Source organism: Alosa alosa, chromosome 9 (assembly GCF_017589495.1).
Source record: "Alosa alosa isolate M-15738 ecotype Scorff River chromosome 9, AALO_Geno_1.1, whole genome shotgun sequence".
NCBI lineage: Eukaryota > Metazoa > Chordata > Actinopteri > Clupeiformes > Clupeidae > Alosa > Alosa alosa.
In genome coordinates, this window is record NC_063197.1 from 23,389,968 (window position 1) to 23,409,823 (window position 19,856).

The window sequence follows — 19,856 nt, forward strand, 5'->3', positions numbered from 1 at the left end:
CAGGATCCGTAAATTATCTGATATTCCATAAAGAATGGTATGGATGGTCTCACACACCATATTACAAGGCCTATTTCAAAACTATTTCATGAACCAACTTCGGAAATAGGCTTACACAAGTCCCCAAAGACTGAATATGTCTTACTGGTAATAAGTTTTGAAAAGCCGGTTGTCTAAATCTGCTTTGGGAGGGTTATGGAGGCCAAAATAATCTTATCTACATTTCCAAATCAATTTCTTTCAAATACCTCTCCTGGTATTGCATAGGCTAATATATCTTTCAGGAAAAAAATATATAGCATGACATAATTTCTGTGATATCCTCACCATTGACAATATATTCATACACAAATTATTCTATGAATATAGCATACTGTTTAGTATGAAGGATATCAAATATTACAATCTGCAAGCCCTGTACAACAACTCATTGCACCTATCAGTGGTGGTTGATTTGTAATGGATGACCCTCTTGCCCGAAAGCTATTCGGTCTCTGAGACTTTGGAGTTGTATCCTATTGACAATGTATTGGGCATGCATTTAGAAGTTCTCCAAGGCACACCAATCAGACACAATACATTCAAGACATTTGGACTTATATAGAATAGAATAGAATAGAATAGAATAGAATAGAGATATATTGTCATTGCACAGTAATACAACGACATTCAGTGCACTTACGTACTGGACTCATTAAACAAGGTATAATAAATAGTCAGTAAAATAATACATTCTCATCATCTCATTCATTCAGTACATTCATGTCATCATACACTATACCATCAATTCAGTGCCATTGTATGCATTTGCCATTAAATGCATGCATTTAAATAAGTAGTGCAAATTATACGAAGTTCAGAGCTTTGCATGAGGTATTGATGTCATTGATTAATGCTGACAGATATCAGTAGGTTTGTTTTCAGGTCAGAGTTAAATCAACGTTATTCTTCGGGACGCATGTAATTGGAGACAATGAACGCAATTTATCAATATGTGAAACACAATCCAATTGTATTTGTTTTCTGCATTATATTTCTGCTCAGACAATGTTGACAGTTTTGACAGAGGACTCATTTATTTAGCCTCATCATCTGCAGACTTATGAATTGGCAAGCCTATGATGGCTCTTCACAGCAAACCTCTAACTAATTGAAAGTGTATCTATCTATCCTAGGAATAAATGAAAGTATGCTGAAGATATTAACAACAGTAGACATTGATTATGACTATCCCTTTAAAAATACAACATGACTATCCCTTTAAAAATACAACTAAGGTATGTCCACATCAGCAACCCAAGTTATGTAAATCTATAGAATCATTAAGAATGGGATGTCCCAGTGGGTAGGCTTATTTAAACATGACTGAAGACAAAGAGACAAAAGGAACACAAATTAAATGGACAAAACAAACTGGTCTGACAAGTTGGGAAAATCTCCTCTCCCCATAGTATCTGACATACCTGGATTGCCCATCTAATGGAGAAGGGATGGGAGCCAGGGTAAAGAATTTATTCTGTTAATGTCCACTTGGATGATGAAAGGAAAGGTAGGTAGGTTCAGGAAATCAAACACACTTAATTGTCTCTGATTACAGCAGAATGCCTTGAAAATGAGAGACAATGAGTGCTTTTACCGTGCTATGATTACACTGGCATGCGGTCAACTCAGCACCTATCAATTATTCAGCTACAAGTCAGCTGTGAGTCTTTACTGCAGTGATGTGATTAACATTGCATCACTGTGAGAAAGTTCTTGGTTATTGCAAGGGCTGACTTTGCACCTATAGCCCTATAGAGGGAAGTTGTTACTAAAAGCAATACTCTGCTGTCCTCTACAGTCTAGCCCATTTCCTTTCATGTTGGCTAATTACTCTTGTCATTAATTTAGTCAAACTAGATAGATAGATAGATAGATAGATAGATAGATAGATAGATAGATAGATACTTTATTGATCCTCAAGGGGAAATTCAAGGGTCTCAGTAGCATACAGACATAACACAAAACATGCACTTACAACAGAAATGGTAAACATAAGTATAAGTATAAACATATAACTAAACTCCACTGTACAATAAAGACAGTAGAAGATAAGAAAGATAAGAAAACTAAATACTAAATACTAAATACACTATATAAGTTAAATTAAGTTAAATTAAATGTCATACATACTGATTATATATGAATGTATGTATGACAAATTAAGTTAAATTATGTCATACATACACACACATAGACAGAGAGAGAGGGAGAAATTATTAATATGCACAAATTGGAGTGCGTATTGGAGCGCAAATTTAAAATTGGAGTGAGAGAGAGAATGACCAATAAACAAAATGTTAAAAGAACAGTGAAAGAATAAGAAAAGAAATTGCCCTAAAACCTGAACTGAAATCAACAAATTATAAAACCTCTTTGTTGGAGTGGTCCAACCTATACAAGGTGATATTTGTTGTGAGACAACAGATGAAATTAGATGCTTGTGCAGCCAACAGATTTTGACAGACTCTCTGACAACCCTTCATTGTTCACTCAAGATGAAAATGTCATATACACAACAAGTGGGCAAGAGAATGGCCCTACAATGTGGGAATGAGCACCACAAGCTCACTTTTATGACCCTTATATGCTATGGAACACCATGTTTCACAACAAAGAGTCATTGTAATCCAACTCTGTCCAACAGTAAACTCCCGCTGAAAAAAGCCCTGTTAGTGTAATGGATGCTGGACTCAAAAAGTCATAGTAGGTTTCAGAACCAGAGAATGGTGGACTGTCTTTTTTAAACCAGTGGTTGAATGCCATATAGCAGCTCACTCAAGGGAAGTTGGATGCAGGAAGAAAACAGGGGCTGTCTAAGAGTATTATCACCGTTCCGTTTAAATGGCCAGGTCATTTTGGACACGTCACTGACCGCTGACACAGACAGAGGTGCTGTACATCCACAAGATGTCTTCAGAGGCATGACTGCAGTTGTGCATGTCTGTCAAATATGAATTCCTGTCAACCTCTGCCTGGCCACCAACCACACCTCCCCACCCAGCAACTTTCACCACACAAGCCTCCCCCATAATGCTGGCTGTTTATACCCTGCTCCACAGATCACAGAGCAGCCGTGCTTGTCTTGACATGATGTCAACAGAAGCCCATAGCTGAAGTTACAACTACAACTCAGACCAAGACACTCATGCTGTGATGACCTATCAGCAAAAGCCACCTCATTTTTTCACTGAAAATGTGCTCAAATTAAAAGCTATACGTGCAGCATTAATCTGTGCGAGAAATATAACAAGCAATACTTCCTTAATGCATTTTGTGGGACCATAAAAATGGGTTGACTTTGTTTGACTCAGCAGCTTTGTGACTACACACACACAACAGGCTTTATATACATGCTTTATATACATGTTTATTGCCATATGCTGACAGGTAAAAGCACATACATGTAGACTGCTATGAAAAAATGATAGATGAGTTGGATGCAAAGATGGTGGCAAGTGTTGCAAAGAGTTGTAATGCACTTGAAATCCGTCAGTTGTGTCAAAAAGGGCAAAACTGCAAGACAAGTTAAACTGAGAATTTCCTATTGGCTAGTGTGGCATGTCTTCCATTGCCATAGCCTACCTTCAAAATAGGCCTAAGTAACTTTGCAGAGTACACCACCTTCTGGGTAAAGGTGCAAACAGCAATGGCAAGAAATAGAGGACGGTGCACATTTTCATCTGCCATAGTTTTAGTTGTAAAATTCATTAAAAAATGTTTCTATTGGAATTGTTCGGGTAATTTTCATGTAACCTACAATACACTGAAAAAATAATAGTATTTCTAAATTAGACTCAAATCAACCAGCCTTAAATTACGAAGAAATGCCATCTTGCCACATGGCATAAAACTAGTCTAGGCTATTGCATACAAGTTTCTCCCTAAATCAGATTGTCAGAACAAGTTTGTCTGGAAACTAACAAACATGTGCTTGGAATTTGTATCCACATCAACTGAGAAAGGATATAGTAACTTTATAGGCCTAGTGTTAGGCTACAATGTTACACTACCCTATGTTGACAATGTAGAATGAAAAAGAGGAACATCGGAACACTAAACTCCTTCAAAGAATGTACGAGATAGGTCCTCCAAATTTAACAGATTTAGCTTTATTGTAAGACTGTGATCTAGGTCAGAGGAACACACACAACCATCTACCCTAATTTCAGCATTCCTATCCATTATCAGAAGCCTCATGTAGATTAACTCATGAGGCAGACCACGTGGAACTCCAAAAACAGCTGGTGGGTTGGCTAAGCCCAGGTAAACCATTATAATAGCCTACGAGTCATTACAGTTCATTCGATTATTTTTCACGTGTAATGTTAATAATGTTTAATCAGACTGTTATGTTTCAATTGTTGTGTTTAACAATAGCCCAAATAATTTCAGCAAAGTTACCCATTTTCACACGAAGAGGTTTTTGGGGAAAACGGTTGTTTAAATTATCCACGTGCTTTTTGTCTCTTTCAATACGATTTCCTGCAAGGTTTCGTTAAAGCACAATGTTAAAGGGTCTTTAAATTACATGGCCTAACCTACTTTTTCAGAACATATAGTTGTTACTCTCATTTTACCATTTTAACAACCCCATTTCCATGTCCTGCGACAGAAGCTGCTATGCAAATGATTGGCGTTTGATTGGATGAGAGGGAGTTTGAAGAGGCGGGAAGTGTTTACATAGTAGATAGATGGCTTGTGATTGGATGAAACCGGTTAGCGGGGGGATGGCAAGTAAAGTCCAGAGAAGAAAACCAACCCATGCCGTTTCTGTACTTCTGTCTTTCTTAATGTTCTCGGTTTGTAGGCACGACCACGTGTAGAGTAGGACATTTTAATTAATTGCACAGTGACCGTTTGAGATTTTCAGAAACACCATAATTATGGTGAAACTAGTAAAGGTAAGCATCATTTTTGCTCTCAAATTTAAATTGGGATTATTGGCTGTTATTAGTACAGTTTAGAATGGAACGAAGTTCATGCGTAGGTAGCTAACCTAGCTATGTTGCTAATTCTGCTATCTTTCTAACGATAATACTCGGTTGTTTAAGATAAGTATGCAATTTAAGGACTATGCCTTGTGCATGGGCTAAGACGAATTCCACGCATTATTTGGAAAATGTACATCTTCGCAATTGTCATTGATGTATTCATGAGATTTTAGCAGTGCAGCCTGTGGCCTTTAGTCCAACGAGGCTTGATCAGCCATGTTTTTCTCCATTGCACTCTGCTAGGCCTACAACGTGCCGTCGGAGCATAGCGACGCATGGTTGCACAGTTCGTCACAAAATGGCCATGTTTGTTCTTCCCTATTGCATTTTATATGCACGATTTGATTGTGAAATAGTATGGTCCTTAAATGAAAAGCATATTAGTGGTGTCGAATGAATGATTTTATACAACTATGTCGTCACGTCAGTAAAAGAACGATAGCGAAAAGCAAAATGACATTCGTCGTTGGATTTCGTAGCGTTCGAGCTAGCCCGCTAGATAGCATAGACTTATAAAAGATCTCCGTAGGGAACAGATCACGTTCGGTGGTAGTTCAGTAGATGTTTAGACAAGTAACGGAATATTTTGTAACTAATATTGTCTTTTTAAGTTACTGACACAATTAAGTGGTAATTTTATTCCGGAATTAAACAGAAGTACTATTCGTTAAGTCTATTCTTTTTTTTCTCCGCACGTTGGTCACTAGGTTAATAAAACAAGGTAGCTGCTAAATTAGTTATTGCTAGTTGGCTAGCAATCCTTCTAGCTAGCTACCTTGATATGTCTACCACGTGGGGTGTCGCATGGAGTTAGCTGGTTAACGTTAGCTATCTCCTTTACCTATGTGGAAGTATGCTAGGCGTTCCGTAGCATTTGTTAGCTTGACATTATATGCTAGAATTTAATGTATGAATTGTATGTAAATATTTTTTTATTTTTAATTTCACCATTCAGATAAACAAATGGTTATGGTGGCCATACCACATGGGTGTTCTTCTTTTGTAGTGCTGGAACGTTAATGTTGCTTTATGTCGCCTTCAACGCCTACACATTTTTACCATATTATTTTTTCTTACCATTTAGGCAGCTAAAAAGCAGGCAGCCCCGCCGAAGAAGAAGGCTCCGCCACCTCCCAAAGAAGTTGAGGAGTCTAGTGATGAAGACAGTGATGAAGAAGAGGTGAGTTGTCTATTATGTTAACATGGATATGTTTATGAAAAGTATGTCAGCTGTAACGTTACTTAGATCATGTCGTCGATATAATGCATCATGTCATAATGTGTATTGTATCCATATCCCCCCAGGTACCACCACCTAAAGTAGCAAAAAAGACTGCTCCAGTGAAGGCAGTAAAAAATGGCAAGGCTGCTAAGGAGGAAAGTAGCAGCGATGACGATGATTCAGGTAAAAGTCCCATCAAGGTCAATTTTGTTCAAATGTGTGTCAACATGGCAGACTTGCCCAATGTTATAGATTGAATAACAGTACAGTATTGCATTACCTATGGACTGTAGCCTCTCTATCAACATGATGAACACTAAGGGACTTAATACTGAAATATGTGATGTCACTTTCAAATGTTCTGATGAGGTTTGCTATGATTATTTTTACAGCATCATTAATAATATTGTGTTACTCCACTCAAAATTTGGCCAAAGTTATTGTCTATCAGTGTAGTACACTTGGCTAATGATATTACTTACATGTGAAAAAACCTTTCATATACAGAAGAGGAGGAGCCTCCTAAGAAAGTAGCCACACCAGCTAAAAAACCAGCACCTCCAGCTAAGGTGGCGGAGTCTGATGACGACGAAGACGATGATGACGATTCTGGTATGAGCAAAACTTGATCAGTTCAAACCTCTTTAGAACCTTTAAGAATTGACTACTGCTAATTCTTCAACATCAAAACACACTCGACCAAATGGGATGGCACTTTGTCTATCTGATTCCCTATGAGGGTTTCATAAGATAGTCAAGTGCTCATTTGGTCCTGTTATGTAGGTTAATGACTTATTCCACACATTAGATTGATAGAAGTGAAAGTAATTTGTCTGAAGAGCGGTATATGTTTAATATGTACTGGAGGCAGTGTTTATTTTTTATTTTTTTATCAAAATGATTCGAAACTAATGTAAGTTTGTTTAAAAAAAAAAAAAAAAAAAAAATCCTACAGATGAAGAAGCCCCGCCCCCGAAAAAGACCCCTGCTAAAGCACCTGCCAAGCCAGCAGCTAAAGCAGAGGAATCAGACGAGGACGAGGACGACGACGATTCAGGTATCCATCAAAGAGGTAGTTCAAATTGTAGAAGAACTGCAAGAATGTTTTATCCATAATTCAGAATCTTGGCTTCCTAGGTCCAAAGAAATAATTGAGAATAAATTGATAGTTCATGTCCTGGAGTAGATAAATGTTAGTGAGTATTCACTAATTATTTGCACACAATGATGTCAACAGATGAAGAGGAAGAAGTAGCACCACCCCCCAAGAAAACTCCAGTGAAGCCAGCGGCTAAAAAGGCAGAGGAGTCCTCCTCCGACGATGATGATGATGATGATGATGGTACAGTATTCCATATTTACAGCAGTTTTGTGTTAATGGCCTTAATTATGAAACTGTAGAGTGACTTATTTTTTTCAACAATTCCAGATGAGTCGGAGGAGGAAGCCCCACCAGCCAAAAAGGCAACTCCAGCCAAGCCTGCTGCCAAGGCAGCTCCAGCAAAGGCAGCCCCTGCAAAAGAAGAGTCTGATGACGATGACGATGGTATGTAGTAATTTGTTTTTAGGTTATGTAGAGTTTCATTGTGTTAAATAAATATCATAATTTGAAAGGATTACACATTGACTGTGTTTGTGCACGTTGGTTATGAAACCATTTGGTTATGCAAGCTGCAGTACTCCAAAAGAAATGAAACCGGTATACTGTTCCATGTACACACCTTATCGAGGTTTCCTGTGTGAACGTTGGTGACTGTGCTAATAGAACTTTGTTGGTAACTGGGATACTAGTATTCATGCATACAGGGATATTAATAACCAGCTCTCTCTGTGTTCATGCAAACACCATGTCATCAATATGATCAAAATCAGGATAAGCATCATAACCAGGATATTGAAGTGCATGTAAATGCAGTCTGATTCTGTGCATTATATCCAGAAAAGATTGATTATAAAGGTAGTAGTGCATGGGACTGCATTGGCATAATTTAGTCTGTGTAGTTACTGCATGCCGTTCCAAGAGCCTAAAATTTTACTTTTACAGATTCGGATGAGGAGGAAGAAATGGACACAACCCCTGCAGCACCAGCAAAGAAAGCTGGTATGGTGAAGGCTAAGGAGGAATCTGAGGAGGAGGATGATGATGATGATGATGATGATGATGACGAGGAAGACGACGAGGGATGATGGTATGTTGAACTCTGTGTAGTAGTTGTTGGCGATTTTCATGTATTTAAATAATTGCTTAAAATGAGTTTGCAAACCTGTTTTTTTTTTTTTTTACCAGCTCCAGTCACACCTGGCAAGAGGAAAGCAGATGCCAAGAAGGATACCCCTCCAGCTAAAAAGGCCAAATCAGATGGGGAAGGTAGGAATTCCACTGTATCACATTATCTATGTGATGTGTTCTTACCATCAGTATGATGAACACTAAGGGACTTAATACTGAAATATGTGATGTCACCTTAGAACTTTCTGATTAGGTTTGCGATTATAATTCTTATGTAGCATCCTCAGTAACATTACTAACATGGTGTCAAATTGATTTTCAGCTTTTAAACTGTTCGTTGGCAATTTGAACTCCAATAAAGACTTTGATGAACTCAAGGATGCCATGGCGAAGTTCTTCTCTAAAGCAGGTCTTGAGATTCAGGATGTGCGACTTGGTGGATCAAGGTGAGTTAAATGGACAGTAGACCAGTGTCAAATAATGTTGTTTCAAAGCTTCATATGGGCAGTGTTCTGAATTTAGGCTAATTAATGTTCTTTGATCTCCAGGAAATTTGGCTATGTTGATTTTGCTTCTGAAGAAGACCTGCAGAAAGCCATGGAGCTCAATGGCAAAAAACTCCTGGGCCTGGAAGTGAAGCTGGACCGGGCTAAAAGCAAGGAGAACTCCCAGGGTGACAAGAAAGGTTGGTGCTCTTTGGTCCACCATTTTATCCCTCTGTGCCAGACATCGGGTGGCTTTAAACTCTGCCTAAACAACTCTTCTTTGTCTTGACAGAGAGAGATTCGAGAACACTGTTTGTAAAGAACCTTTCATATCACATCACACAAGATGACTTGAAGGAGGTTTTTGATCAGGCAGTTGATATTAGGATACCACAAGGCCAGAATGGACAAAACAGAGGGTAAGGCGGCACAATAAACCACAAACTCGAGATGTTTATTTTCCATGCTCTTTTATTAAATTAATATGTATTCTTACAATTGATGTCTGACCTTTTCCACTCAATAGCATTGCTTTCATCGAGTTCAAGTCGGAGGATATTGCTGAAAAGATGATGGAGGAAGCCCAAGGTTCAGAAATCCAAGGCCGTTCCATTATGCTCGATTTCATTGGCGACAAGAGTAGGCAAGGTGGCAAATCACAACAAGGTACATACTCCGTACAACTCTTAACCTGTTCTTTCCCAGACATGGGCCAAATATGATGATCACCTCACTTCCTATGTACAGTGCAGGATTTCCTCAGATAGTCAAGTCCTGATTTGGTCCGTTTACCATGTGTCTGTATTTTAGACAATATCTGCAGTTTCTGAGTGTTTGTTTTGTTTTTGTTAGGTGGTTCTGCATCTTCAAGCAAAACTCTTGTTGTAAATAACTTGGCCTACAGTGCAACAGAAGATACTCTGCAGAGTGTATTTGAAAAGGCCGTTTCTATAAGGGTACCACAGAACAATGGAAGAGCTAAAGGGTAGGTGATAGAAATGACTCCAAATTGTAATTTTTTGAACCTGTTTAAACAACTAGGAACAGTTGGGTAATGTGGCACTGTTACTTAATCATGCTTTTTTGCTCAACAGATTTGCTTTTGTGGAATTTGAGACTGTCGATGAAGCAAAAGAGGCAATGGACTCACTGAACAACACAGAAGTAGAAGGAAGGAACATTAGATTAGAATTCAGTCAGCAGAGCAGACAAAAACCAGATTTTGGCAAAGGAGGCTCTGGTAAGTTTTTCTAATGCATGTGTTTTTTTTTTTTTTTTCAATTACAAGTTATTAGAGTGAATGTTAAAACGTTCATTGGACTGCGGCTATCATCTGATTTGGCAAGTATTTCAGGTTGATCTATTTTGCGGTCCCTTGGCTTGCCCGTGAGCGCATGAATGGCAGTTTTAATGCTCTCTCTGTCATGCAGGTCCCACAAAAACCCTTATTGTGAAAGGCTTGTCGGAGGACACGACGGAAGAGTCGTTGAGGGAGTCCTTTGAGGGAGCAGTCACAGCCAGAGTTGTCACAGACCGCGACACGGGAGCATCAAAAGGGTAAGACTTGCACTCCATTCTAATTTGTGCAGTGGCGTAAAACATTGCGCCATGTTCTTCTCATGAGCTCCTCTCTGTCTAGTCAATGACGGTGTATGGATTCGCACGAGAAGTAGAAAGAACTCACAGATGAACGGGTCCCCCCATGCTAAAAGAGGGAGTTGCCTAAGTCTAGATGTGAAACACATAGATTGTTACTGTATTGATTTTGAAAAGTCTTGGGATTTGAGGCTACATACAAACCTAAACGCCCTGTCTTAAAAACCAAAAGACAACAATTTTATCAAAATTCTATAGCTGATGTTTTTAGTAAGATCCCACCTTTGATGGTTTTTTAGAATATGTTGCTAGCATAGATAAAAAAAAAAAAAAAAAAAAACATATTTAAGTTTCTATAACACAATGCTCTGGCCATTAAATAGCCTTAGTTGCGAAAATGGCCATAAATTAAACAAACAAAATCTTTTCTTTCATAGCTTTGGCTTTGTGGATTTTGAATCTGAAGATGATTGCAAAGCTGCCAAGGATGCCATGGACCATGGTGAAATCGATGGCACCAAGGTGACGCTGGACTACGCCAGGCCCAAAGGCGAGGGAGGCTTTGGTGGCCGTGGAGGTGGTCGAGGAGGTTTCGGTGGGCGGGGCGGCGGCAGAGGAGGATTTGGTGGCCGTGGGGGTGGTTTTGGTGGCCGTGGCGGTTTTGGAGGAAGAGGAGGCAACCGAGGAGGCGGACGAGGAGGCAGAGGAGGTGGGTTCTCTATGCCCTTAAATGTGGTGGTCGGTATTGGTGTCATGTAGATCAGTCCCGTCAGTCAAAGTATTTCAGTCGAGTTGGGCTGGCAACACTGTTACAAATTTATTGTAACCAATGGTGATCTTGGGTTAATTTTGGGCATGAAGCCCAAATACCTTATCCTGGGCTGCAGACTCCTTTTACAGATCAGCATGTTCAGGCTAAATGTACATTTTGGGAAAGTAGTTATACAAGACTGTACATCCAAGGTTGTCACTGGGTATGGGTCTATAGTCAGTATATCCAATATGGCTAATGAAGTGCATACACCACCAACTGTTGCTTAGCCAGGCTCCACTGTGAATGTGTGATCAAGTGAATGAGGGGCTCACTCATCCTTTGCTGCTAGAAACCCTCAGACAATTATCAGTTTGTTTTTTAATGCACCACAGTATTAACCACCCAAACATCAGTGTATTAAGTTCTGTTTTTTGTTTGTTTGTGTAGGTGGAGGAAGAGGCGGCGGTGGAGGATTCGGAAAGCCACAGGGAAAGAAGATTAAATTTGATGATTAAGCATCAAAGTCCTTTTTTTATGTTTGTCGATTTTGAATGGACTCTGTTTTCATCACCATGTTTATGCTGACGGAGCCTTTTGGACATTCCAAGAAGTGTCATCATTTGAACTGTAATGGGCCTAGTTGCTGCAATGGCCTAATATCCACCTAGACACCCATCCCTACCGCTACCCTTTCTGAGCAGAGAATGAATTCAGAAAAAACCCTCCACCATGTGCGTTGTCTTGCTGTACAATATCTTCTGTTTTTTCCCTTCTTTGTTTAAAGTTCATTTTTTATTTTGTTTTTCCCATTAGTTATTGTTTTACTTGTAAATGTGAAACATATTGAAAATTAAATTAGCCCTGTTTGTTCTGGGCATTTAGAATCTGGAACTATGTGTAATGTCATGTTTTGTGTTTTAAAGTAATTATGAGGTGGTACAGTTGTTTCCTCCAAAGCATTTGTGGGAAGATATTTTGATAGTAGTTTGTGTAGCCTATGGGCTAATCTTTAAACTAAAAGCTTTTCAAAAATGTAAAACTTAAATAAAACTAAAGTTATGATTTTTATCTAGTCCTGTCTCGGTTTCTCTTCAAACTTTATCCTTTGTCAACACGTGTCACTCATCTTTGAAGTTTGCAGTTTGTGAATGGGTGATGGTGCGAGACCTGGTGAAAAGAATTGGTGTCTCGTTGATTTTCCTACCTAGTCGGTGTGAAGGAATTTAATGTTTTACAATTCTGTGGGCTGCCCCAGAATCCCAATGATTGGAGAAAGATGAAATGGGTCCTACACAGATAGGCTGCTTGACACTCATTTAAATCTACTTGTCGCTGTTGGAAGTGATCTAGGTTGTGACTCCGTAGTTACAACCTTGTAGGACGGTGCCATTGTAATCAGTGGATGAAGGGGACATAGATGTGGCCTTACAATTATGGAGCCTGGGGACATTTACCTTACTGACTGAAGATTTCAAACATGGCTGCAACTTAAAACAATACTGCTTTCCATTGCTGTTTTAGTCTTGGACTTAAGTTTGGAGTCCTGGCTCATTTACCTGATAAAGATTAAAGCCTTTATGGCATCAGTAGCTGATAGAAATGATTATTTGTCCATGTCGGTGAAGACTTGCTCTACTGCGTACCACTTTGGATAAAAGTGTTTGCCAAATGAATAAACGTTACTGATGCTGAACTCCACTTAAAGTTTGATGGGGAAATTGTGGTGGTGTACAACAAACTGATTCATTTTATGATATGCAGCTAATGTCTAGACTCCTTTCCAGGGTCATCAGCTTATCTTTTCCTGTGACTATTGGGGGATGGGAGGGAATTGAGCAGTGCTCATTCAAGTCCAATTTTGAAATGACCATTTAGCAAGCAATAGACATTAATTTAGGTGATGGCCAAGCTTACATTCAAGTTCACCTGCAATATGCATTTGGATCTGCTGTATCTGAGCAGATTTTATAGTAAGGATTATCCTCTATACTGATCAAATGCTAAATTATGCATGCTATACTGATCTTTTCTTTAAATTAATTTATGTTTCAGTACCTGTTGATGCTTGTAATCCCTCCATAATCATAGTGGTATTGTGTGATAATGTAGTACCAGATAGAAGAAATCTAATCTGCACGTTTACTGACACTTCAAATTTGAGCTATAGATATTATGTAGCAGTTATGCCGTTTCAAAACTTTTTTTAAAATCCTCCACCATTTAGGTTGCTGTGGATAATCTGTGACCACACCATTTAAGAGAATAGGGGGAGGAAACGAAAGCCCAAGACCAAACCAGTAAAGACAAGAGAGTCATCTTCAAACCAAGGCATGCATTGGATAGAGTTCTCTGCAGTGCATGAATTGGAAAGGATTCTTGAATTGAGGGGATAAGTTAAGATGTTAAATTTCTGAAAAAAGTAGCTTCCTTTGATTATTGTTTCCTTAACCCTGTTGCAGTAAATATTGTAGCCATATGGAGGCAGTATTGGAACACAAAATAAGCCAGCATAAAGGAGACGCCTGTGCATCCATCTTTGGCATCAGTATGTAAGTCACATTTATCAATTTTAACTGATGACAGTGTTTTTCAGATTCTTGGTTTAGTTGTTAAATTTGAATGGAATTTGACTTAAGGAATTGGGAAGTGGGAATTTCAGACAGAATTCCACCTCATATTAATTGTCCAGGTGCAATGTGCTATGCATATCCTTATGATGAGCGTTTAATTTACCCATGTGTTTTTAAAGTGGAGTCAGTCTTCATACTGCAGATTCATTCACCTTCAAAGTATTTTGAAGATGCTTATTTAGAGTTCTCTAAATTTCTCTGGGCTGGCAAATGTCCCAGGACGAGTCTACCCACCCACCCTACATCATAAATTCTTCGGTGTAGAGAGGAACTGGCTAATTCCAATTTAAAATGTTTTATAATGTTTTAGGCATTCGAGAATGATTCAATCCAAGTTTTGGTCGAGCAAGATGACATGAAATCACTATGTATAGATTACGGCCTGGTGTGGATTTGACCGTATTATTTTCCATGACAGTGAAAAGCTTGTATAGTCATTGCCCATAGATCAAATACTCAGATGGACCATTTGTTTAAATTCAGGTAGTGTGAAATAATTTAGTCTGGTTAATGGCATTTTGCTTTGTCAGCATAAGCATCTTTATGGCAGAAAATATCTATGAATGTCTGCATGGCTTAGCAAAGATTTCAGGCTTATGGGTACCCTGGAATTTGCTTTATCGCTCTATTTCCAGTTGTTATGATGCATAAATGGAGTAGTTTCTAAATGCCACGACAATTTGCCACTTTGATAAAGAAACCAATGGTAGTCACATTAATGGTAGACATAAAACACTGATAAACTATCCCTACATAAAACTATTTTCCAGCCTCATACATAAGCACCACAAGATGAACTGATCAACTAAATCCCAATGTTTCGTCATGCCACAGGTGCATTTCTCCTCGGGAACTACCCCTAATGTGGAATTCCTGACCTATGTTGTTTGATAAAGTTGGCAAGTTGTTTAAGTTTGCTTGCAGGTAATTTTAGTCCTCGCTCTTTTACACATTTTTCAGTATTGTGTCACTCTGCTTTTTCAGGGTACAAAAAAGGACTGCAAATAGATCAAGTGCATCAAAATATTAGAAATTCACACAAAAACAAAGATACAGTCATTGTATTGTCACTAGTATTTTACATAATTATTGTAAAAGGAAACATTATTTTGTTTCATATAACTACACATCAGGCAGTGAACCATGCTCGCTATGTGAAATGAGAGGCTACCAAAGTCCTGTATCAGCTGTCTTTAATCAGCAGTACACTTGCTTACATAATTGTACATCAGAGATTGCAGCTGAAAAGGCTGACATCTGGTGGCTATGTCAGTAAAGCAGAACTCTATGGTGCTTGAATTGGATGGACTAGGATAAGATTCCGTGAAAGGAAGGTCTACATTAAAGGTATGATTGGGCTTTTTTTCCATATTCCTTCCCACTTCCTGAAAAAAACTGGTAGTGAGAAGAATCTTTCTGTGTTTTGTGGTTTGTAACTCTCTGAATATATTATACTCAAAGTGTCCTCGACATGCAACAAACCACACTTCAGTTAGGAATTCACCTTGAGTATTCACTATTTATTATAGCAACTGAGCTTAAGAGCTTTCCCTGTGCCCAAAAACCTGGTACTGAAGGGAAGGGTGCAAGTTACTTCAAGGTTATGGAAAGAAGCAAAATGGTCAGAGGTGGTTTTAATGTCTCTTACTGTTGGAATAAGCTATCAGTGGTTTAATTGCATGTAGTTACTCTGTTTTCTTTGTTCATTTTACATGACACTGCCTAAAATCATATAAAACTACAAGAGCTCTTTCACGATTAGTATTACACGCGTCATACATCCTGTTAGATAAAACTTACAAACCAAGTTTAACAAAGAAGTACTGCATGTGGAACGTTTTTTTTAATCATTTTTCAAACATTTACAACTATTTAAAACAAAAGTTACAAACAGAATTGACCTGCAGTTGCATTTCCAAAATGTTACATAAATAAAACTCATATTTATAAATATTCTCTTTTTATAAACATATAAATAGTTTTTAAAACATAAATACATTTATGCAGGAATAAAGTACATGAATTTACAGCAGCAGCGACAATATACAGCTTTGCGGGTTTTAGTTTTTACACCAATGTCCGCTGTTTTGTAGTGTTTGATGTCTTTTTTATGTTATACATAGGTTGGTTGTTTTTATCATGTTGGTCATAGTCCTCATTTGTGCTGGTCAAGGTGTCTTTCGTACCAAAAACAATGCTTCTTTTAAGGTTCTGCCTCAGGTGAGGTCCAACCGTCACAAAGTCGTCCAGACCTATCGTCTTCTGAGGATTCTGTAAGGATGAGACACAAAACAGACATTAGACATTATCCTTCATGTTTGATGACAAACTTGTCTCCCTTGTGTAAACTGAAGGCGAGTAGGCTACTGATGTGGTGGCAGGGAGTTAACACACACCAGTCCACAGTGGTGTGTTACAGTGTTGGGAGGGAAAGTTGAGGGCTCCCATCTAAATGTACTTGATGAATCACACCACACACACCACTGCCAAAACAGTCTTAACTCTGATCTCATTGTGTGCACTGCTAAGAGCGTATTACCACAAGCGAGACTGCAACCTGGTTCCATTTCCGTTTCTTTGGAGTGTTTATTGGGGATTGCCTGGTACACCACCCCCTCCCCTTTTGACTGGCTGGCTGACAGTTCTAGAATGTCCACCAGGGGAAGCAGTAGAGCCCCTTCTAGTAGGCCTACACCACTATAAATGTGACACCTGCTGCAGTGGCGCTTGTTCCAGTCTAACATAGATTCAATGGTTGGGCTAAAGTTTTGCATTTTCACCAAGGAAGTCCTCTGTTTTGCTTGATTTCAATCTCACTTGCTTTTAACTTAAATTGCATGTGGTAAACGTTGCCCCACAGATAGCCTATAACATTTAATCAGAATTGTAATTGAAATTGGGGTGGGGTGGGGTGGGATTGGTTACTCCTAGTAGAATGTTGTTCAATGTAATTCAACCCACAGAAAATGCTTTAATCAGAATACTGTTAGACTTGTCTGATTCCTCCAGTTACACATACACAAACTGTGTATTTCCTGTCTTTCATAATAAAACAAGATATATTCTTACCAATAGATTCCCATTCTGATTCTTCTAACAGCCCATGCCACTCATGGTTCCTATTCTGTCCATCTTGTGTCCAAAGCAACCGCTTTTTGATGTGGATCCTGCTTTCTTACTGGTTACTGGTTTGTGCTTTCGTGCGCTGGGTTGGTCATTCATGATGCGCATGTTTTTGGCACGGGTGTCCAGACGGAGGTCTCGCAGTAGCCGGATTCTGGCGCGTATGTTCTCCAATCTGCGCTCCTTCTCGCCAGACGCAAGGAACTCCGACAGCTCTTCTCCCAGCAAAGAACGGAGAGACTGCAATAAGACACATTAAAAACAAGGTTAAATTCTAATGCAGTTGAAACTCTGAGTTAGTTCTGTCTCTTTAGCATTTACTGTGTGGCTCGCGTTTTATCCTTTATTCTTGGTCTGTACCACCACAATAAATATTATATGTATTTACTTATTTTCCTGCTAAACAAAGTTGTGATCAGCAAAATTCCGAAATGTAGACAAAACATCATAGAAAAGATTGAAAATTCTTAAAAGATGTTTTGACAATCGAAAACTGACGAACTGACGGATGTGCTGGGGATGGACAGGTGCTGCTGGAACCGGCTAGAAATATTTATTCCAATAAAAGTAATTAACCAACTTATCATTATGAACATAAAAAACACAATCATAATGAAGGCAATAACATAACCCATTCGTGGGACGAGGAAATGGTTATGGTTAAACAAGCATGGCATGCCAATCGCATGTATTCGTATTGAGTTTAGAGAGGCAATACACTGGTCAGCGGAGAGCATTAATGTCTTAAGAGAATTGCTTTCGGTTGAGACTTTTTTTTGTCGAGAATTTTGTATAGAGCGTCATCCCGCTTTAATGTGCATCCGTACCTATTCGTACCTATTTGGGCATTGCGCCCTCTCCATACCTTGCCTCGCGAATGCTGCCCTCGTTCACCTTCGCAAACACTGCACGGTTACAAGTGTGTTCAGCTCTCAATCACGCCCATATTCGTGGTGTATGTTTTGAATAAATGTTAATTAGCCAGAGGCAACCGTTTATCTTTATAAAGCCTGTATATTTAGTGAATTACAATGACGCGCAAATTCTGTACATTCATTCTATTTTTGCCTGCACTTTCTGACAGCAGTTTGGGCACAGTTACAAGCACAATAGCCTATGCGTTCCACGCAGATTGCGCATGTGGATATGCCCAATTAGGTATCACCAACAACCATGCAATCCAAGAAATGCTCCACTGACATTTAGAAAACTCAAATGCAAATCTGATACTCAAGAGAGAGCATCAGTGGAGCCCCTCTGATTGGCACGGAACCCTTTTCACTGAACGCTCAGAGTATCCTGGACAAGTACCGCGTCGCATTAAGCAACAGTAAGTTGTCTCACCTTCTGTTGTGCCGGCGTTAAAGGTTTGGCCTCTGTGCTGATTGAAAGCAGAGTCATCAATAGTCCACAAGCAAAAAGATGCGAGATGTTCATTCTGATAGTTTGTAAGATGGTCCCGTTGTAAAGAAGGTGCGCAAGCAACTGGGTTTTTGCTTCTTCTTTCAGTGCCTTTACTCCCAAGATTCTCAAGTGCTTCTCTAACTCTAAACGATAGAGCTCAGAGTTTTTATAGTCACGTCCTGTGATGTCACACCTCCTCCTCCCTTCCGAAGCTTGCCAATTTTTTCAAAGTACCTGCGTACAAGGCCAGTCGCGTCATCCCTTATGATTTCTATTTATTGAAATCAATGACACCAACCATTATATCTTTATTCCCATTGTAATAAGGACAAGTGAGGAGCGACCCTTGATTTTTTTAGTGTTTAAATGTTGACCCCTTGCCTCAGAAACAGCTTGATATGTGTAGACTATGTAAACGTTAATAGAAGCCCACTTTAATATCGAAGAATGTTGCGTTTTTAGTCCAGTAACATTTGTCCTAATATAATCCTTCTCATTGACATATTACAAAATAAACAGAAGCAACAGCCATGATACTTGTTCATTAATAATGAGAAATATATATTTATTACCACAGAAGCGCATTTTAGAGAGAGTAGCCCACAAAAAAGCCCCTGTTATTGAAATTGACGAATTAACTAACTTTATTCTTTCTCTGAGGTAATTGCTTAATTAGTACGGATAAAAGTAGGGAATTTAAATTGTAAATGGTAGCCTAATGCGTCTTTCACTGTGTTGATGCATTGATAGTGTTTCTACATAGGCTATAGGCTATGTAGTTTTCCATGTGCACCTGACCATAAGCAACTCGGCTACTCAATTTGATGGGAGTTAAACAAAACACACTTGACTGACATCACTGACGGACGTGCAGTCAAACATGTAGACATCGTTTGTTGACTTTTTGTTGATGGCAGTTGTTAATAGAGTACTATGACATAGTTGGTTAGCGGTGATTATTACGCAGGTTTGTCAATCGGTAAGCCTATATAGATTTGTTTTCATGCTAGCGATTGCAAAATAAAAATTCAACATAGGATATGACTTAAGCTGCCATTAAGCTTCAATCTGCTAATTTTTTGAAGAGAACATTTCAAGTGTGACAACCTAGCACGTCTTAATTGTCTGCCACTGCAATGATCGCAGGTGACTGTTTCTGTGCCATTACTCAAAATCAAACGCTTCTCTACTTTATTACCAGTGCGCCACATACTGTCATAGTGGATATCATGAGTCTGGATTGCATTACAGTGCCAATAGTTCCTATTGGTAAATTCTGCCCCCAAAAGTAAATGCAGACGCCTGTGTAAGAAGCACCTTCTGTTTTGAGACACAGAGTGGCAGTGTAAGCTATGCTGAAAAGCTAAGGACCCGTTGAA

At 39.0% G+C, this 19,856-nt stretch overlaps 2 protein-coding genes and 2 non-coding genes across 4 annotated transcripts; 3 read left to right on the top strand and 1 right to left on the bottom strand.

Moving 5' to 3' along the window:
* The first annotated feature begins 4,784 nt into the window (after positions 1 to 4,784).
* ncl (nucleolin) lies at positions 4,785 to 12,392 on the top strand. Its single transcript, XM_048253336.1, has 18 exons — positions 4,785 to 4,943; positions 6,118 to 6,213; positions 6,339 to 6,438; positions 6,763 to 6,867; positions 7,211 to 7,312; positions 7,493 to 7,597; positions 7,685 to 7,801; positions 8,300 to 8,432; positions 8,541 to 8,623; positions 8,808 to 8,931; positions 9,034 to 9,170; positions 9,263 to 9,389; positions 9,497 to 9,636; positions 9,823 to 9,955; positions 10,065 to 10,210; positions 10,401 to 10,527; positions 11,004 to 11,275; positions 11,768 to 12,392. Exons 1-18 carry the CDS (start codon positions 4,926 to 4,928, stop codon positions 11,833 to 11,835), a joined length of 2,133 nt encoding a protein of 710 aa, XP_048109293.1. The 5' UTR covers positions 4,785 to 4,925; the 3' UTR covers positions 11,836 to 12,392.
* LOC125301319 lies at positions 6,556 to 6,623 on the top strand. Its single transcript, XR_007194726.1, has one exon. It is a non-coding gene; the product is annotated as a small nucleolar RNA SNORD82 (small nucleolar RNA).
* LOC125301317 lies at positions 10,582 to 10,715 on the top strand. The gene has a single exon (XR_007194724.1). It is a non-coding gene; the product is annotated as a small nucleolar RNA SNORA75 (small nucleolar RNA).
* Positions 12,393 to 15,771: 3,379 nt separating the features above from the next.
* Positions 15,772 to 18,601, bottom strand: nppc (natriuretic peptide C). The gene is made up of 3 exons (XM_048253058.1): positions 18,418 to 18,601; positions 17,020 to 17,313; positions 15,772 to 16,221 (listed from the first exon to the last, which is right to left on the bottom strand). The coding sequence occupies exons 1-2, from the start codon at positions 18,508 to 18,510 to the stop codon at positions 17,044 to 17,046; spliced, it is 363 nt and encodes a 120-aa protein (XP_048109015.1). The 5' UTR covers positions 18,511 to 18,601; the 3' UTR covers positions 15,772 to 16,221; positions 17,020 to 17,043.
* Between the last annotated feature and the right edge of the window lie 1,255 nt (positions 18,602 to 19,856).

Bases quoted from the DNA above. Each gene is read 5' to 3' on its own strand.
- ncl (XM_048253336.1), top strand. The intron at 6,214-6,338 runs GTGAGTTGTCTA...ATATCCCCCCAG, and splicing joins AAGACAGTGATGAAGAAGAG to GTACCACCACCTAAAGTAGC. The intron at 11,276-11,767 runs GTGGGTTCTCTA...TTGTTTGTGTAG, and splicing joins CGGACGAGGAGGCAGAGGAG to GTGGAGGAAGAGGCGGCGGT.
- nppc (XM_048253058.1), bottom strand. From the start codon at position 18,510: ATGAACATCTCGCATCTTTTTGCTTGTGGACTATTGATGACTCTGCTT. The intron at 17,314-18,417 runs GTGAGACAACTT...GTCTTATTGCAG, and splicing joins TAACGCCGGCACAACAGAAG to TCTCTCCGTTCTTTGCTGGG.